This window comes from Gouania willdenowi, chromosome 5 (assembly GCF_900634775.1).
Source record: "Gouania willdenowi chromosome 5, fGouWil2.1, whole genome shotgun sequence".
NCBI lineage: Eukaryota > Metazoa > Chordata > Actinopteri > Blenniiformes > Gobiesocidae > Gouania > Gouania willdenowi.
This window is the reverse complement of record NC_041048.1, coordinates 19,601,149-19,622,479: the sequence shown is the minus strand read 5'-3', so window position 1 is coordinate 19,622,479 and position 21,331 is coordinate 19,601,149. Positions and strand designations below refer to the sequence as shown.

The 21,331-nt window shown below is 39.0% G+C and overlaps 1 protein-coding gene across 1 annotated transcript in view; it reads left to right on the top strand.

The window, feature by feature from the left end:
• The window catches only part of tex264a (testis expressed 264, ER-phagy receptor a), a 90,217-nt gene that overhangs the window by 54,623 nt on the left and 14,263 nt on the right, over positions 1-21,331 (top strand). Inside the window, exon 3 of the mRNA XM_028446857.1 lies at positions 19,522-19,693. Within this exon, the coding sequence (XP_028302658.1) occupies positions 19,522-19,693 (172 nt within the window). The remainder of the gene's footprint in view (positions 1-19,521; positions 19,694-21,331) is intronic.

Here is a 21,331-nt window from a genome sequence, read left to right as displayed (position 1 = left end):
GCCCGGGGTGATTGGCTGGCTGGCCGGGCCGGTCCTGGCGGGGGTCTTTCGGGGCGGGTGCCGCGTGCCGCGCCCTTGCATACCTAATGGTACGGCCCCTGCTTGGGCAGTGCCCCGTGAGGCAGGGTGCTGGGGATGCACAAGGCGGTCTGGCTTGGCCCTTGGAGGGGGCCCTGGCTTTTAAAAAAATAAAATAAATAAATAAATAAAAAAACTAAAGCCCGTGGCGCGGGCGACATCAACAATAGGTGATTTGGGGCGCCATGGGGGGCTAGGTTGGGGTGCCTGGGGGCCGACGGGGAGACTCCCGGCGGCCCCCTGGTGCCTTATGCGGCTTGGGGTGTGGTCGTCCTCCCTGGGCGGGCTGCTCCTGGTGCTGCGTTCATTCCGGGTCCCTCTGGCCTGGGGTCGGGTCCCTGCTGGCTCTGGGCCCGGCGGCGGGTGCCCGCCGGCTGCCCGTTCGGCGTGGCTCTGGTCGTCTGCTGGGCGTGGGCTTTGGCTCCTCCGCTGGGGTCTCGGGCGGGGAGCTCTCTGGGCCCTCCCCTCGGGGGGTTGGGCGCGGGGGTGTGGGGGGGGTGGGGGGGGATGGGGTGGGGGGTCTGGGGGTTGGGGGTTGGATTGGTGGCGTGGTGCGCTGGGTCCTTGGCTCCTTGGGGCTTTCTCGGGTGTGTATGGGGGGGGCGATGGTTGCCTCTCGGTTTGGGATCTTGGGGGCGTTCGGGGGGCTGCTTGGCCGTGTGGTGGTCGCCGGGGGCCCCCGGGTTGCCCGCTCTTGCTGCTGGCCTGGCTGCTTCCGGGGCCCGGGGGCGGCTCGTGGGTTTTGCAGTGGCGGTTCTTGGAAATACATTTGTCATGGATGCACTGGCCTTGGGCTGTGGGATAACACTCATACTGGGCTCAACCACAGACACGTTGTTCCCAAATACCTGTTCTATGGAATTTCCACTCACTTCTTCCTCTGCTCACAGCCACCACCATTATTCCTAAGCCGCACACTGGTCACCAAACTGGCTTGATAACTCAACAATAAGCACAATATACACAACCACAATTTCACATCGCATCACTTGAAATCTATCGACTACTCCCCACCCATTCCATTTCCTATCTTGTATTCCTCTTCCCTGTTAACTTCCCCACCCCTCTCCAACCCCTCACCTTGGTGTAACACTGCCCTCTCTTTTTTTACATCCTCCCTTTAATAAAGTATTTCTTACCCTTCCCTAGGGAGGGCTGGTGATGGTCACAATTATGCAATGAAATAAATAAATTTATTTAATTGCAATAACAAAATATGCATTGCTGTTAAAAGATTGCACTTCGAAAGAAAAAAAAAAAAAAAAAAAAAAAAAAAAAAAATTGGTAACCTAAGCAAGGGCGGATTTTGGGACTGCTACGGCGCCCGGAAATGAATCCCTCCTGAAGCTGTGCCCTTGGCATCAAACCCACAGTTATCTTTAAGCAAGTTGCTGCAGCTGAGCACTGAGCCACCACGTGACAAGGAAAGGATATATGAACACAGTGACATGAGCCATCCCAATTCTATCAAAATGTCATTTAAAATATCCAGAGAGGAGTTATTTTATACCTCAGATGCCAAATTAATTTCAGAAGACAAATTTGTGCTTCTTGATGATGTGGTAAAATGTAATTTTAGTTTGGATTTACCTTATTATAACCTTTAGCTCATTTATTTTATTATTTTCCATGCATAAATAATTTTAATAAATATGTTCAATAATATTTCCCTTACTATACCCTAATGCAGGGGTTCTCAGCTATGAGGTTGCGAGACACTGGGAGGGGGTCGCCAGATGCCTTTAAGAAACTAAGAATATTTTTTGAACAATTTGAGCTCATTTTTATTTATTTTTAACCTTTTTCTGTAACTACACCAAACTTGCCATATTTCAAACTATTTTCATCACATTTTCTTCCCAAATTTTTGCTCCTGTTTATACTGCATTTTTTCTACATTGATTACTCCCATTTCTGCCACTTCTCCATCAAATTTCAATGCCTTTTCTGCACATTTTTTTTTTTTTTTTACCATTTTCAAGACATTTTCAGCACTTATAAACCCTTTCCACCACTTTTCCCACCTAATGTTGCATATGTTGACCCATTATTGTCAGTTTAAACATCTTTTCACCATATTTCATACTTATTTTTGCCAATTTAACCACATTCATGATTTAATTGTTTAAATTGTTTAAATGTTCATACTTTTGTTCTGCCATTTTTAAGCAAATATTGACACTTTGAACCACTTTTTATCTCTGTTTTTGGCCTCTAATTTGCAACTTTTAACCAATTTCTGTGGTTTTTAAAATCCCATTTCACCACCTTTTTCACTATTTTTGGTCACTTTGAACCCATTTTTATTTCTGATTAAAACAAGGATTGACATCTTTCTGATGACTATATAACTATAGCCCAAATAATACTAAACTTCCTGTATGACAGTGGATATTATTCAGATTCATAGAACAATGGACCATCATTTTGTTGACTTTATGGATGGACCCAAAAAAGCTCTCCCCTTTATCCCCCCTTATAGATGGCCCTGTCTCCACATGACTATTCTTCAATGTTCATGTCTGTGTTCAACCTCCTTCAGGTACAGTGGGGGTTCCCGGTTTCTGGAACCTTTATTTTGGGGGTTGAAGGCTGAAACGGTTGAGAAGCACTACCCTAATGTATGGTGTGTCGACATCAATTGAAACGCCTCTAATTTCATAAAAAAAAAAAAAAAACCTCTTTCGTTTACTCGTATAGTGACGACGACAGAGTGGGTGTGTCACTTTGCAGATTGTCCTGCTACGGCAAGCAACTCTGGAACCACGACTGAAGTCGCAATCAGCAGAGCAGTTTCCGGGAGCCTTTGCCGTCCTGAAATCCACCCTTGCATAAACTCTCCAATGTGGGATGGGCACCGGCAGACCCATTTGAACCCAGTGCAGGATAGAGCAGGTACCAAGGATAAGGGGGCAACTATTAGCCTAGTTGTTATCTTAGGATTTAATAAACCTGGTTAGCATAAGAATTAGTTGACTATTCTAGTATGCATTTTAATATGTAACAAACTTGTCTTCTTATCAAAATAAAGAGTTTTTTTCATGACAGCCTTTAGGCATTTGAAGCTTGGATAGTTTGAGCAGTGACTATCGACAGGTTTTTGGAGTTACATTTTTCCCCTTCGGAAAGCAAATAATGAGTGCCTATTAGAGTGACAGATGATTAGAGTGACAGGTGATTAGAGTGACAGGTGATTAGAGTGACAGGTAGCGGAAAAAGACATGTATGCTAACAGACAGGAGAAGGGCTGGAAGGTGGTAAAACAGACATAGTAATGAAGGGGTTTGATTCAAACAGGCTTAGGATTTTCTTCTCCATTTAGGTAGTAATTTAGACTCAATGAGGTGTAGCCAAATAAGTGAGCTTTTGGAGAACCAATGAGTCAGACCTAAAAAGAAACGAGGAGCATACCGAAGAGAGGGAGAAAACACAATACAGTATCAACAAAAGAAATGGCAGTAGCTACTTTTACCACTTAAAGGAGCATAGGGCATGATTTGTGAAAAAATACACATTAATTTTAAGTTTTTTTAATGCTAATGGGTGATGAAGCGCTCACAACCAAAGAGAATGAGCCCACACACATTTCTTCTGATTGCCTTGAACAGATCGTGTTATACATTTTGTACTTCTGTTCTGGGTCCAATTTCCCACGCAGTTCTGCAGACGTGAAGTCAAATGTCACTGATTGTGACGTCAAATAAGATTGATGCACGTTCTCGACGGCTTGGAGAGGCAGCCCAATACCCCGAAAATAAAAATGAATGAGAAGAAGACGGCTAGGAAACTGAAAGAAGACAAGCACGGTGGACTAAACTACTGTTTGGTTCAACAGATGCATGCAGAGGCATGTGCACAGGTCTTGCAGTAAACAGTCACATGAATGGCGAGAAAATAAATAACTGTGTCACAGTATCAGTGCCATGACCCTGCAAAGCTGGCAGTAGTCTCTCTGACGTCACTCCTGTGACTTTCTCAAACCGTGGATGCAGACGCGCACTCCTCCACACAGCACAGGCTAAACCAAAAGGCTAAATAAGTGACGAAAACTTTAACGTCTGACCAAGAATTGGCCGTATCGCTGAAAAGGAACCAACACCTCCGGGGACAGACAAAGGCTCCTAATCACCGATCTGCCACCGGTGCGCACAAATGAACACACTAGAGCCACACACGCAGAGAGGGAACAGACAAGAACTGCACAGATGGAGACAAACAGCGACAAACAGCGACAGACAGGCTGACACACACGGACCAAAAACGGACGGTGCGACATGGGACAACAGGGAGACAAGCACAGACAGTGGTGTTTACAGATGAGGAATCTTAAAAAAACTGTACACACACACACACACACACAATCAGAATCAGAATCCTTTTATTGTCATTGTTACTACACTGAAAAACATGGATGGAGGCTGACACCATGACAATCCGCTGCACTGCTAAAGAGTTAATGCCCCCTGGAGGCCCCCGTGCCAGCTTGTCTGATGACTGCAGTTACACTAACGGCCGTCGTGTCACTATGGAGTCTTCTTTCGTGATCCTATGCTCCTTTAAAGCAATCCGCAACCATCTCATGATTAGATGATTTAGATGTTTGGTCTAAAGGTGAATATTAAAACTTTGTAACTCATTCGTGTTAGAAATGTCTTATGAGTCATTTATATCAACTTTTAGCTTTCAAATACACCTAATATTTGTTTATACTGTATGTGAGCATCAATAATTCAAAGATTTCAACCCAAAAGAATTCACATATCATGTTGTTGACATAATTAATCCTACATATTTCTAGTCCTATATGCATGCCTTCCAGCTGAACAAGGAAGTTTATCATCAGAATGATCATATGCCTTTAACCTTTTAAAATCATTTGGACTTAAAGGTCCCATATCATGCTATTTTTCACCCATAAAACATAACAATAATAACAAAAACGTAGTATTTGAGGTTTATTTTCCCAAACTGGACTGTTTTTCAGAGTTTTAGCCTCTGAAAAGTCACTTTCTGAGCAACTCTACTCAAAAAGGCTGATTTGCGGCCGACTTATGCATATTCATGAGTGAGCATGTCTATAGACCGGACACTGACTTCTTCCTCCCACAAGGTGACGTAGGGCCAGAGGACCACCTGCCCTCCTCCCACCTGCCCTCCTCCCACCCACTCGGTAGCTGAGCTCATGCACCTTCTAACAAACGATTGAGGGAATCAATGAAAAAAAACACTTTGGGCATGTGCATGAAGCTCTAATAGCACTTTTATCATGTTTAAAGCACAGAAAAGTCCATTTAGCGTAACATGGGCCCATTAAAGGTGCAGTTCGCAACGTTCAGATCCCTCTCTCCCCCTCCCTCCTTGCTGCTCTCTTGCCCTGCCTCCAAACTTTCCAAAGTCCCTCCCTCTGAGGAGCTAATGTTAGTCCGACAGCATCATCACAGTAATATAACAGTCTCTGTTAAAAGCATATTACTGCAGTGCTTCTCTTTGTTCAATGTGCACACACCTCAGCAGCAGCAGCAACAACACCGTGTCACTTACAGCAGCCCACACGGAGGCTGCTGCGTGCACATGAAAGACACATGGACTACAGAGTTCTAGTGTAACAATTACAAATCAAACAGAATGTAAATCAAGCAGCAGTAATTACCTTTCAAGCAGAAAAGTTGCTAATTCTATCTTCTACTCCTCCAGACCATACACTGTAAAAAAGACGGCGCTCCAGCCCCGGGAAAGGAGCGGGGACTGTGAGCAACAGCTGTCAGACAGGCCATCAAACAAAATCCTGGCTCTGATTGGTTCTTTTTGCTCGGTCGCGGTGCATTTTGACAATGTGCCAAAGGCTGCAGGAGCAGCAGGGAGGACTCAATGAGCCTGTTTTTTTTTACACAAACTACTAGTTTCATGTAAAGCTGTCATTACATAGTGACAGCTTTAGCAAATATGACAAAAAGTCACTTTTATAAGAGTTGCAGACTGCACCTTTAAGTGAACAGTGCATTTGCTTGAGTAATCGCTATGTGACAGTTTGTCAAACATGTCAACCTCCACAAGCGTGTATATAAAGTGGTCTATTTCCTACTATGGTAGTAAAGGTTACATATAACACCTTTGTCATTTGGGTTGAGTGTCTCGTTAACATTGTTGACCTTTAACTCACTCCTACATAAAAAAAAAATATCTTTCCCCTACAGTAAATCAAAAAAGCTGTTTCCTTAACTACAAAAGAATTATGAGTCTAAGCCCTGCTTGAGCTGGTATGTACTTGCAGGGTTTGCATGCTCATCGTATATAGAACTTTGTAAAACATTATTTTCTTCTTGCAAACTAACACAAAGCTAGAATTCTTTTATGTGTTAAATACAAAGAATCTGTAAGGAGGCTCATATAGAACAAGAAACAAAATGGGAATTTCTCTCTTTCCTATAAGTTTAAATTTGATTTGATTAGGCTTGAAACAAACTTACCTTTCAGCTGGCACTGCAGAAAACCTCCCACTCATCCAGATGGTCTCTTTGCGTGTGACTCTCAAAATCCACAGAGACTTATTAGTGATTATATATTTGAAGAAGCTAAGTTGAGCTTTGTTTTATTCTGAATGACACAAATAAAATAACTGAGAAACATGAAATAACTATGAAACACTATTAGATGATAAAAGTAGTTTTGTGTAGAACTGGTGTACATTTTTGTGCCCTTTTTTCATGCCTTATATGATGGTAAAATTACAATAATGGCTTAAATGGCTCGCAGTGTGACAAATTATGGTTTAGCAAGTTAAATAAAACTAGATGATCTATTATCCCTGAAGTCGCAGTGGCTGCAAGACACATCCTTTTACAACTTTGTTGAGACATGAATCAAGAGATCTGTCTAAAGTGCCATTAGGTGACAGATACAGAGGTACGACTACATCCCTTTACTGCTCGTGGCGTTTGTTAAAAGCTTAGAAAAGTAGGGGCTAAACAGCATATTGGCTATAACCTATTGTTTATTATGATATAGTTTTTACAAAAAAATTCAAGCAGGCCATTTGCTTTTTTAATAATTTTTTAATTTTTTTACATTATTTTATCTGTTTCCTTGGTAGATCTACAGTAAGTTGGTATAGCTAGTTTCTATTAATTTAGATACTAATATTATGTTTGAGTATTTTAAAAAAAACAACCATCTTCAAAAAAAAAAAAAAAGTTCTATGTTGCTCTACCATTTAGTTTAAACAGCAAATAAATAAGACAGTGTTTTACTCTCAGTTCACAAAAATTCGATTAATTGATAAAAAAAAAGTAATTCACAAACAGAATTAGGGATGGGATGATACACTGAGTTCACGATATGATACGATAGACAATGATGGGCTCACAATGACAATACGATATTTTTGGAAAGGAAAAAAAATACAAAAACAATTGCAGTTGGAAAAACATTCTTTTATTTGACTTCAACCCCAATCCGTGATAACACCATATACTGTATCATCCCACATTTATATAGAATATGAAGCTTAAATTAATCTGCAAACATAAGGACAGGGCTGAAAAACATGGGTGACTGAGGACTTCAGCAGCCTTTTTTTTACTGTGCAGATAGATGGATAGCACTACATTATCACTACAGAAGAGTCAAATAATAATAATCCGTCACAGACGAGATTTAGAATGCCTAAACCACACACACACACACACACACACACACACACACACACACACACACACACACACACACACACGCACACACGCACACGCACACACACACAGATATTTTTGTGTTCCTAGTAAAAATCTGATTATGAAACCAGGCTTGGTGTTGTTGACAAAAAGAACAATCAAAATGAGTGGGCACATTGGAGAGGATGGGCTTTGATGAAATCGAGGCTTTTTTTTACATGGGCTTGCCTGTGGAGTTACATAGATGCCATTATACTAGGCTACACTTTACTATTGTTTTCCTAAATGCTAATCCATAAAGCAGAAAGAGTTTCTATAGATGAGCATAAGAACGATTATCAGCCAAAGTCATGTATAAGTATTTTACGAGCTACAGGCATGTCTACACAACAAGCTATAATATGGTTCTTTAATGCAGTTTTTAGAGAAACCAGTTAAAAATATCTTACTAATCCTCTTACTTGATGAAATTGGTCAATGCTTTTATCCATTTTTGTTCACTGATATTTCAGCTTACAAGCAGGCAGATGATAAAAGCTTAAAATTAGCTACAGTGACATGCGAGCACACGATAAAGAATCCTCTTCTTCAGTCTTGAGTCTTATTGTGAAGGTGTTGTGAATCCATTTGGTGACCAACATGATCCTAAACTGGCTTGTGCTGCATTAAAGATACTTGCCCATCTTAAAAATACACTTGATCTGACCTGCAGCTCTGCAGATAAGTATGTTACAGAATGTATTTTTATGAAAAAAGGTTAAAGTTCAGGAGGCTGAGAAAGTCCTATTTGTCACATTCCATAGAGGTGATTTATATTTTACTTGTGCATCTTGTATGGTTAGATGGGTTTCTATGGTTTATTCATTGAGCTGTGCTAGAATTCCTGATTCTACATTTGCTGGTCTACTAGGCCAGACAGTAGTTTGGACAACTGATTAAATATTAGATCTTGTTGAGAATAGTTTTTTTTTTTTCTTTCTGGATGGCATTTGCGTTTTTGTTTGTTTTTGTTTTTTTTGGCTCTCATATGAATTTTCTGTCTTATTTTGTATAGACTGTAAATAATAATAAGTTGAATTTACTTTAAAAAGACTAAACTCATTGCCTTAAGAATTTAAAATGTATGTTGACTAAGATTAATTGGATTTGATTAACTTATAATTTATGTTTATTTAGATCAAAGTTAATCAAGTCTAGTTGTTTTAAAGGGGACATATCATGCTAAATCCACTTTTTTAGCCCTTAAATGCATTTTGATGTATATTTAGATTGTTTAGAAGTACAGAAAAGTTCAAATTAATCTCTTCAGGTGCTCCGTTGATATCTTTATATTCTGTTTTGGTCATATTTTTCAATCTGTTTCAATTTTTCGATTCTCTATTACGTTTTTTGAACAATAACGTCAGCAGAACTGCCAAATTAGGACATCGACTCCAGGCCCAACACTTCGAGCAATCCGCCATTTTTATTTCTCGCTTTTATTTTGTAGTCCAAGCTCCAGGATGCAGAAGTTACGAGAGGAGAAATCAAAATGTTGGGTTGTTGGATGTAGTAACCCACACGCTTCATTACAACGTCTCCCAGCATCAGAACCTTTTTGAAGTGCCTGGTTGAGTTTTATTTTTCACGGAAATGTACCCACATCTGTAGGTAAGGTCATTTTTGTGTGCGCGCAGCACTTAAAAAATGACTGCTTCTGCAACCTCCGCCAGTATAAAGAAGGATTTGCCGAAAGACTTTGTCTAATTGAGGGTTCAATTCCTTCTATCTTTGGAGATGACGAACAGAGCACTTCGGTAAGCTGTAAATAACGCTAAAAAGTGTGATGATAAGACGTCCCTGTCATTGTTTTGTTAGCGTTAGCAGTTGCACCGTCTTCATATGTTAGCGCTGTGTGCTCGTTTTAGATCCTTGATGATATGGCCTACGTGGTTTAATTTAAGTCTAAAGTTTTCATTAGTCATTTTATTTTGCCTTTTTGTCTCCGAAAAGTCTGTATTAAAATGCATTTCGTGACGTTAGCTTGGCGCTAGCGTTAGCTCGGTGCTTGTGTTAGCTCACTTGTTAGGGTTCTGCAGGTTCATCATCTTCATTTTCATCTCGCTCCGCCGGGTCAGACTCTGGCTCAAACATGTAAAGCTGGATGGACAAGTCTTCTGTTGTTGACATTGTGTAAATAACGTGTGAATAAACTTTTTCTGCACCGCTACATAGCCATATCTCTTCTATCAAACTACAAAAATGGCCGATCAGGGTGGAGTTGAACCTGGAGAGGGGGCGGGGTATGAAGTGTCTCATTTGCATTTAAAGAGACCGCACCAAAACGAGTTACTCTTAGAAGCACATCAGAAAAGGGGTAGAAAAGGGGTCTGGGGAGCTATAATAATGAGGAATTCAGACCCAAGCAGTGCAGTTCCGCTTTATATAGACCACAACTGTATGATTTATATCTAAAAAGGAAGGATTTAAAACCATGATATGTCCCCTTTAAGACAACATAAATGAGTTTTTTTTAAGGCAGAGTTTACAAATTTTGTTATAAGTAGTCAATTTTTTATTTCATTTTTCAGTGTGTTTACAAGTTTGTGCTCCTGTTTTTCTTATGTCTGCAACTTTGTCTAATGTGGCATGTTTATCCCAAATGGATACAATCTATCATTAATTTCCATTATTTGCATTTTTGAGAAATTCAATTATAATCACAAGTATAAAAAGCTCATCCTGTCAAATGTAGCTATTTTCTTCTGGCAGATTAGAAAGCAATGCTTCAAAATGTCCTAATCTATTTTCTCCTGGTTTTGCAGGTGGTTGATTACATTATCATATGTAGCTTAGTTCTTAGGTCCTCCGGCATTGAGTAGTCACAGTTACAATTAAAGCTTCCATTCTGCGCATTGTCCATATTCCTCTTCATGTATTTCATTATAATAGTAATGGGAGCACCTACATTGTCACTCTGGAGTGAAGATGTCTGAATTAGGTGTGAATAAGAGATTCTGCCTGCCTGTTTAAAACTCTCCATATTCATGTTTTTTCTATACCCTGCTTTTAGTGCGATGGTTCACTGAGTCTTGAGGCTTTACAGTTTTGGACTAATTGATGACAAACCTCTCTAATGGTTTTCCCAGCAGCCTTTTGCTTGTCTTTTTTTTTTTTTTTTTTTTTTTGATGAAAAGCTCACACTTGCTTTAAAGCCCGTTTGTTTTTCTAGCGTGTGCTTACTTAAAATAACCATGTAGCATCTCTTCGTTAAGCAGCGTATAGAACTGCAGAAAAATTGCAGCGCTATTAGTTAGCCGAGAAACGCCCTTTTTTTCCACCCTTTCTATTGAAGGATATGTTTGCCATATTATAAGGTCATCATGCGTTTTCAAGCATGCCAAGATGCAAAAACAGAAATATCTATCCATCTATTCTAGTATTTCATCTTTTACAAATGTTGTATTTTGTTGGATCTCAGTCCATCAGTGCACATCATAGACATTCAGTATTAACCAGTTTGTGTTTAGTTTTCTTCTTAAAGTACTGGGGTCAGAGGAACTGAAATGCGTGGGGGAGTTTATAACCCTCAATAACGGTTCCTATTGCCTCTCACCCCCTGCCAGCTCACCAGATCAATTGAGGGATACCTCTGGAGACCACAGCAGCTGCTGACAGAGTCACTATACTTGTAGCTTATCATGTGTTCGTGCTTATTGATTGCATGGGTGCATGAAGAGGTTGCAACAAACACATTTTTCTGCCTTGTGCTCTTTAGTCCCAGAGTCTTTGAAGCGATGGCTTTTTTTAGTTCCAAGGTCTCAGCTTCCTGGAGCTCACCATCTTTACATGTCTGTTAGTGGTCAGAGAGAGATGGAGGTGATGGAGGAGGCCTGGGCTCGCTGAGCAGGAAGGAGAAAATAGCCTCCATGCAGCGGGATTAAAATACTCTATTCTGGGAAAGTGTGTGACCATAAGGGACAGTATAAATTGGACACCTTCGCTGGGGTGTGAAGTAGAATTTTTGTCTCTTCCCACACATAGGAAGGAGAGAGGAGATTATAGTGGGCGTGAGGAGGCTGGACTGTGTAGCTAAAATAGTGCTGTGGGAGTAAATAAACCCGGGGAGGGAGAGAGCTGCAGAGACTTTCACCAATTGTCACCAAGAGTCACAAAGTTTTTGTCTGACATTTTTATTTTTATTGTTTTGTGTGCTGAGAGACTAGAGTGAGAGATTGTTCACCTATATATGTATATATAGATGTATGGGGGAGAGAGGTGGTTCATATAATTGTGTGTGCATGCCCATTGTTGTCACAGCCTGTTGTGATGAAGAGGCTTACATGCTTAGCTGGATGCCAATGTCTCGCTCCAGTTTACAGCACTGCCCATGCTAATGGGCTGCTTATCGTCTCATTATTCACCACAGATTCATAACCATATCACACATTGTTTACCAGTAATAACACACAGGCATTTTTATAGCTGTGTATTAAGCCTCTGTTTTTTAAACAGTAGCTAAATTAAAACAAACACTGTTTTCTTTGATCCTTGTCCAACTTTTGATATTTTAGTCAAGGTACAGTATTTCAATTTGGCATTGTTGTATAAAACGTTAGTGGTCATTACAGTTGAATTTTGCTTTTGGCTGAGATGGAGTTTCATTGGCTTCTTACGTCACAAACCACCACCGTTAGCTCCGCCTCTCCTTTAAAAACTGGCAAAAACGGTGCAACAACTGTCAACTCTTCAATCTGTACCGAGTAGGCTGGATTTAGAGAATTGTGAATAAGGAGGTATTGTGAGTATTGAGTAGCTATTAGCATAGCCTAGATTGTTCTTTGGAGATTTTATAGTATAGATTGGGCGTGTCTTAACTCGTCCAGGAGACCCGCCCATAATCAAGGCATTTTTTTTTACATTTCCAGCCTAGATGTCATGTTAGCCAAAACTTCATGGTTTAGTCACTCTTTAAGCCCACATGGTCAACGTGGTAGTAGGAGCACTCAGAGCGGAGATCTCAAACTGGGAGAGCGACTCCAACAGATTTCAGGAACAACTGAAGCCTAGGACCAGCTAAGATACTTTGTAGAAACCTATCCTTTCTGTTAGCATCTTTTATGATAACCGGTCAGTTTTGACCCATGTCTTAAATCAGCTATAAAATACACTAAAAAAATTGTCCATCACCCAATTTGTTTCTCATCTCTTGGTTACCTTGTTAGGCTTCCTAATCAATTAAAATATAGGTATTAATCAGCCTTTTCTCTATCAGTATACCTCTCGATTTCAATGTATTTTTTTAAAAAAAGATAAAATGATCCTCAATAGAAATTAAATGTAGTGGGAAAACTTGATATGATACAAATGTAATAATTGTTAACTACATGAGTGTAAGCCATCAAACTTGTACATGGTTCCCCAGTTTTGCGTTTTAATTAAAAAATTTTATAGATTTTCCATGCTAATTACAATTACAAAGTCAGTTATCTGAATCCAATTACAATTCAATTATGAATACAACAGCAACAGATGTTTTCAATTGTGATTGTAATTAAATATCAATTATGCAATTGCAATTACAATTGGCCCCATCCCTGCTGTCTGCATTGTTTACCTGGTAGAGTGCCGCAAACAATGCACTTACAGGGAGAAACAAAATATTCTTCGGCACACAGGCTTATTAGTTTGAGAAGAAGGCTTGTAAGCATGTTTGAGATGAACTGCGTAGGGTAGGGGAGATCATCTCTTGTCGTGTTTAGCAATACCATTCAACCTTTAAATTCTCCCATGCTCTACAGTGGCTGCCCACGGTGCTACTCAGGGATAGATAAAAACCATAGCATAGAATTAATGTACCGTATGTGCGTCTATGCAAAATGTAATGACAGTTAAGTAATCCTCTTTTTCTTGTTTCTTTTTATAAGTGTTTGGTTTCTAGTGTAAACCCAGCAGCTACAGTTAGTTCAGGTAGAGCAGCTCATTCTCATACAGCCCATTTTTAGCTGCTTCTTCTGACCTGAGCTCCACTGTCTAGGTCACAATTGGTGTCCTCGCTTGTTCTTCTTCTTTGTATACTCATTAGTTGCTCTGGCCTGGTTTTACTAGACTATCAAGGCCTTTGGTGTTGTATGCAAACAGCTATCAAGAGCCTCAGATGGGAGCCGAGTGTCAGTGTGGGACCAATATGGGCACGGGATCCTCAAAAGAAAACAGAATGCTCCTCCTTTTACCTCAGCCCTACAAACAGTTTAAACTGTATCGCTTGAAGACTCAAAGATAATGAAAATCATTTGATCTGTAACAATTACAAATAAACTGCTCCTCAGAGGGTTTGCGATCTGTGGCGATAAAAAGAAATTGTGGCCGTTTTAATGATTTACTATCAAATTACTGCTTTTTTTCTTCAGGTCAGCCATGAAGGGATATATCCTGGTGTAGAGGAGAGTATAGTGCTCTATAAGTGATCTAGAACACTTTAGACAGAAATCATGCTTTTACCCATGGCTTTGGTTTCTTTCCCTATGTTATTGTCTGATACATTACAGATACGACATTCATTCAACTTTTTCATGATCTCCCTCTAAGGTGATTTGAATATACTTAAAACATTGTGTATTGTGACTGAGGACTAAGATATTACATTTTCTATAAAAGGAAATTAAAGCATTATTGTATAAATTTAAACATGTTCGGAATGATTTCATAGGGAAGGTTAAACGTAAAGCAGGGAGTGCATTTTAGCCACAGATATTAGAATAGAATCAACTTTATTGGCCAAGTTATGTAAGTTATACACACGAGGAATTTGACTTGGTGAACTGTGCTCTCTCCAATAGTGTAAACATTAAATAATAACAATTAACTAGAAAAAAAAATAAACATAAATATAAACAGTAGTTAGACTAATATGTGCAAAACTAAATAAAATAATATAACAAGATAACAATGACAAGATAAGATAATAATAATAATAATAATAATAATATAATAATAATAATAATAATAATAATAATAATAATAATAATATAATAATAATAATAATAATAATAATAATGAGATAATGAGTAGTGCAGGTGAACATTTAAATTAAACAGTATGTACATGAACATTCACAGTGACATATTGATCCAGGGTTGTTATGTGTTTAGTTCCAGGGTTGTTATGTTTAGTTCCAGGGTTATTTCACAGAAACAGGACTGACACTCTTTGACTGTTTAGTGTTGATCAGAGTGACAGCCTGGGGGAATAAACTGTTTTTATGGCGGGTAGTTTTGGCGTACAGTGACCTGTAGTGTCTGCCGGAGGGGAGGAGTTTGAACAGATTGTGTGAGGGGTCTGCAGTGATGTTACCTGCCCGTTTCCTGACCCTGGACAGGTGGATGGAGGACAGATCCACACCAATGATCTTTTCTCCAGTCCTGATTATCCGTTGTAGTCTGTGTCTGTCTAGTTTCATTGCATGAATGTGATGCCTCTTAATGCTTTCTTATGTTGCAACAGTAGACCACATGTAGGAAATCATTGGGCTCATAGACATCATACGTAGACGCCACAAAGACTGCCCCGCCCACTAGAGCGGTGCGTCAACAGGGCGGCCATCTTGGACCGGTGTCAATCACTCCTACAGTGCATTACATCTATAGAGGAATGATTTGTTTACACTATTAAAGTTGTTATAAATCACACAATTCTCAAGCAATTTTCACAGAGTTTGTTTGTAACAAACGTCAGACATGCTAGATAGATGGATAGATAGGTAGAAATAGAACAAAAGGAACCCACAAAACGTTCAGATGTGCTCAGCTCTTTATTGACATTGTTTAAGGCTTTACATTGCATTTGACAATTATTATTGTATAATTGTACTACTACTGTATTATTGTTATTGTTATATATTCTCATATTATTGTATTTATTATTATTAATACTTCTCATATTACATTATTATTATCATCAATAAATATGGTTTATTATTAATATTATTGTTTTTATTATTGTATTATAGTTACTGGATTCCTATATTTTTTTGTTATTGATATTATTATTATTATTATTATTATTATTATAATCATCACTATTATTAATTTCACCATTACTATTATATCATCATCATTAATTATTGTAGCCAAAGAACTGAAATATTCAAGGATGTGGGTGTGGAGATTAAGTGTTGAGTGGTAAAACCAGCATTTTAAATATATACAAGCACTTTGTATCGTAGCTACATGTGTGACGTTTTAAAAAATTTCAACAGCTTGGAAATTGGTTCAAAATTCAACGAATAATTCTACTCAGAGATTGAGAAATATCTCTTTCTGTTGTAATGACCATGCACCGCTGCCTCCACACCACCGGTCCAAGATGGCGGCGCTGTTGATGTGTCCCTCCACAGTCGATGCGGTGTCTACGTATATTATGTCTATGATTGGGCTTACCTGATCTAGAATATAATAACAAATGAACTGATTTATATTTTCATTCAAAAATCTCTGAAAGCTGCCAGAGATAAATTCATAGTGTAGGCCTCAGGGATCATAAAGTGAAGATCATTTACTCAAAAAAATAAAGGTCAAATGTAAAAGGTTTAAATTGCTGCTCGAAAGTTTTTTTCTATCTCCACTATAAACACGCTTTTTGACATTTCCCCAATTTTTTTTGCCCCACGAACCAGTTTAATGTCAGACAATATTTTCACTGACTGACCTTTAAGGTGTGGCAAAAAAACACCAAAAAAACTCTCATTTTCTAAATATAATATTAAACGCGAATCAACTGTATACAACTTTATTAGCAGCATCAAGGTTAAACATGCTTTCAACATAAAACACGCCACAAAAACAAATATAAAGTGCATGAAAAAAATGAAAAATAAAACTCACCATAACGTGGGAGCCTTGAGCTTGTTTCTCTGCAACAAGACAGTTATACAGATATAGCAGAGAGAATCCGGTAATTTTCCAAAATAAAACAACGTTCTCGGATAATAAAGAAAACAGAAATAATAAGGTATGTATTCTTTCTGTGGGACCCGGTACCAATTGATCCACTGACTGGTACCGGTCTGCGGCCCGGGGGTTGGGGACCTCTGCCGTAGACGGATTCATAGAAGTGTTTTTACTTCATTCTTACTGTGAGTTCAAGGAGGACAGTGATTTAGTTTGTTCCTGATATTTCCTGTGATATTTCACCTCACCTCACTTCATGAAACATTCATTTTTGGCTGGATCTGGATCTTTCTGTGTAAACTTCAAAATAAACACCTGCTGTTGTTTTGCCAAAACGTTCAGTTTGTGAAAACAGCAGAAATGTGTTGGTAAGTCACTTTGGCAGAGTTTTTGGGACAAACACAAGAAATCATGGTAAGACTGAAGTAAAAAACACTTCTATACATCCATCTACGAGACTCCACATCCCACAATGCAATGCATGACTCTTTTCCAACAACATCAATAAATGTTCAAAGTGGAAATTTACACCTTTAACATCTTTTTTTAACAAGTGATCCACACGATGGATTTATCTGATAAAAACTTTATGTCTCCAGCAGGTTCAAGTAAGACATGGTAAGATTTGACTCACTAGTCATATGGTGTGAGCAGCTCTTCCACATTGGAAGACATAGTTCTCATAGGTAGCCTGATCTTTTACAGTATCATTATAGCGTGTGCGCGCTAGTGTGGTGCATGCACGAAGCAAAGTGGCTTTCTTTGTCTTGAATTCCCTGCTCATTATCCACGCAGGTTCAAGGGTACGGGCACTCATCTGCATAGGCAGCCCCGAGGCTGGAGTTTGTGTGTGTAGCAGCCAGGTGATTCATACTCGCTCCTGCAGTCTTTATGTTTTTTTGCAAGGCTTAGATTAAAACCAATCAATCAGTCAAGATCACAATGGGCCCATGGGAAAATGAGCCAGGTTACTGCTGTTAGGTTAGACCATCCAACTTGTTATTTTGACTCTTTATTTCCCTCACAGCCAACAATGGTTTTTTTTTTCTTCTCTGCAGTCATGACAACGTTGCAGATTCAACTTTATAGAGAAAGGAATGTTACACTCTAATCACTATCTGTGGCATGCACAGCAGTGTGAGGTACAACCTTTCAAATAGTGAGAGTTGTTCAATTTAATATGAATTATTATTATGAGATCTGTAGTTTGAAAGAATATGGCCGAAAAATATCTGAAGTGAAACCACCAAATGTGTTAATTACGTGCTTAGTTTTGTAATTTCTTTTTCCAAAAAGGAATGGACACACTACTTATAAACAGTGATTGGTAGTAATAATAGCTATTGTAATCAGAAAAACAACTTATTAATGCTGTTTATTAAAGCCCACAGGGAAACAAACCTGACAATCCAGGTAAACTGTTTCCCTTTGATATATACAGTATATCTATACATATAAGGCTTCTACTGCTGCTAAGTACCATAAACATGCACGCTTAAAGCATTCAGGTGGATTGATTTACTGATGAATTCCCGGAAACACCATTAACCACAGCAAAAGGTACAGACTCAAACCCAGAAACAGCGTGGACTCTAAAGATCCCCAACAGTGACACAAATCAATCAATTGTACTAATCAACTGTTAATCTCAATACTTTTAATGCTCGAGTCCATCTGTTTGTTAGAGAAATCACTGCTTTTTTCCTCGCTCTTAATTCATTCCTCTGTCATTGCCGAGGCTGGCCTATATGCACCCCTCCCTTTGCCCCTCTCCCCATGCTTGCTCCAGCTATACTGTGATTGCTCATCAGTAAGCTTTCTTCTTTTGCAAGCCCTTGAGAACTTATATGAAAGCATAAAGCCAAATTATGCAAGGCTAATGTCCCCTTTAAAGGAAAAAAACTGTATAATATTTATAAACTCACACACACTACTGGGCAGCGCAAATCTGCACACATCGATGTGGAGGATAATGCAACATTAATGGACTTAGTGACTGTATTCACATTAATAAGTGAAAGGCATAGTTTTACATCAGCAAATACATTTTGGACGAGTCATGGGAGTTTCGTACATTTAATAAAGATGCTTTTGGCGTGACATCACATAAATGCATCATATGTTTGAACTAATTATGAGACATTTTTGATTGTGTTAAGGCTATGTCTCATTTTGTAGTAGAAATCAAATTGTGTATTAAAGCATATGTTTTGGTTTTTATCATTAGAAACATGAAAACATAAAACACAGTACAATAAAGTGTATTAGTGTAGGGGTGAGTTTGTCATTCCTTTGTTAAGGCTGCACTTCAGAGCATACTATCACCCCAGGGCTTGAACCCTGGACCTTCTTGGTGCGAGTCGGATAACCAGTACACTACAGCGTGCCCTAGAAAAAGACTATATGGTTAATATGGATAAAAGTTTTATTTTAAACCACATTTTGCGCTAAAATATTTGATTTAAGAGTTGCCACTTTCCTTTTTTTCTTCCCTAACTGTCTGCCTCTCACACAAACTCCTCTTTGCGCCGTCTCTTTCCCTCAGACCATTGCAAACTGCACCCACACTGCTTTCACTTACAAGGATCCGCAGAGACAACCTGGCAATGGACAAGTGTATGTCTGTATCAGATGTACAGCAGACAAATGCAATCTGCAGAAAGCAATTTCTTACCAAGGGTTTAAACAACTAATTTCTTCCATTTCTAATAACTTTGGAAATATAACTGATATTGTTCTATTTTGATAGATAGGTGCAGCTTCAGAAGTTTTCATCTTATTTGGGACATTCTCATTTCTTAATTCACTTTAATTTAATATATATTTTGTTTTCTTTTTCATTCCAACAGGAGAGGAAGCTGAGTGCATTTCCTTACATTGAGATCTGTAACTCTGACTACATCGATTATATGGTGCCACTGTCTCGTCAGACGGACTTCTTTGTGCCTGAAATGAAAGAGGAGGTGAAAACAGACGTGAAAGAAGAAGACTCGGATGAGGACCGGGGAACTGACATTACAGGTATGATTAACCACCTTTACTGATGATGATCTCCAGGGAAGCACCAGTAGCTTTATCATATTGGTGTTAATGTTTTTACTCAAACACATTCAACAAGGGGAGCACCAGAAAGTCTCAAACACCACAAACTAGGGCTAGGTGGTATGACCAAAAATGTATATCCTGGTATTTTTCAAAATTTTAACTGTTTCACATAGGGATGTAATGATTAATCGTAAGGCAGTTAAAAATCGATTCATAGGTATCACGGTTCATATCAATTTTCTGAAAATTTAATCGCAGTACTTTTTTTAAACAGCAGAGGGCGCTATATATTTATCCTTCTCTTGTCCAAATGTTGAGGCAGCGGGCGGAATCTGCTACTACGTTCTTTCTGGCCGCCTTATACTCATGTTCATAAATGATTCCTTACCCCTTTAGCACCGAAAGAATAGCTGTAATATTACGTGAATATCTGTAAAAGTCAGGTTTTTCTATTAGCTCTGTCTGCTAGCGTAGCATCTCTTCTTCACTGCACAGAATAGCTGCATCCCAACTGACCACTGGGTTACCAGCGCCCTCTGCTGGTCCAAACAAATATCTGACGGAAATACAGTGCAGACGGTTTTTTTTTTTAAATCCAATTATTAAGGCACAAAATACATTTTCAGTTGCACTTTTAAAAAGAAAAAGAACTATTGTGCAGTTTTGCATTGTTTACTATTTTTTTTCATGCATAATCAGGTGTTCACAGCATTTTCTACTGGTTGAGAGATGAATTACTGCAGTAGATTGACTTAGGATGGTCTATTTTACTGTCATGATAAGTGAATATTGTAGAATAATTCCACACTAGTAGTAATACAAGTTTGCAACAGCAGCCCAATGGCTCTTTGCCGCACTAGCTTAACTTTAGCATTAGCTTGATTTCTAGCTTCAAATGCTGCATTCTCAGTGGTGTGGTGGTTTCTTATGATGAATAAGGTAGCATTTTGTTTGCAGCTCCACCAGGACTTATTTCCGTGTTATAGGAATTACAAATTGCGATCTTTTGCTCTCTCTTTTTGTGTATTACTGCCGAACTGTCGACATGCTAAGCTAACCGTGCCTCCGTGTCCGTGAGTGTTCTCCTGTAACAGAGGCATGCGCACGCAGGCACATGCTGACATGCAGCTTCAGAGCTTTTAATTGTGTCTTTCTTATTGATTCACACATATGATTTACACCACAACTAACACCAGAGCGCTACTGTTTACCGTCCTATTTAGAAGTGCATCGTTGAAAAGGGTCCGATCTGAAACACAGCGCAGCGCAACGTTACGAAAGTTGTGTAATCAAATACACCAGTGTCACGGTCTGAGTTTACCCCCATGCTGAGATTATAACCCTAAACCTAACATAATCCAATAAACAAATAACACGTGTCCATACACTTTGAAAACAAAAAATAAACTTTAAAAAAAATAAATTAAAAATTCATATCATAACGAAAATATATACCGGTATTTGGTATGAACCGGTATACCCACGGTATACCCAGTCCTACCACAAACCAAAACAACAACCATCGTTTTGGTTCTATTTTATAAGCAATTTATACAAAATCATTTTAGTACCTTGGCAGTGCGTTTTTCAGGGCCAGCCCAGTACACAACATTG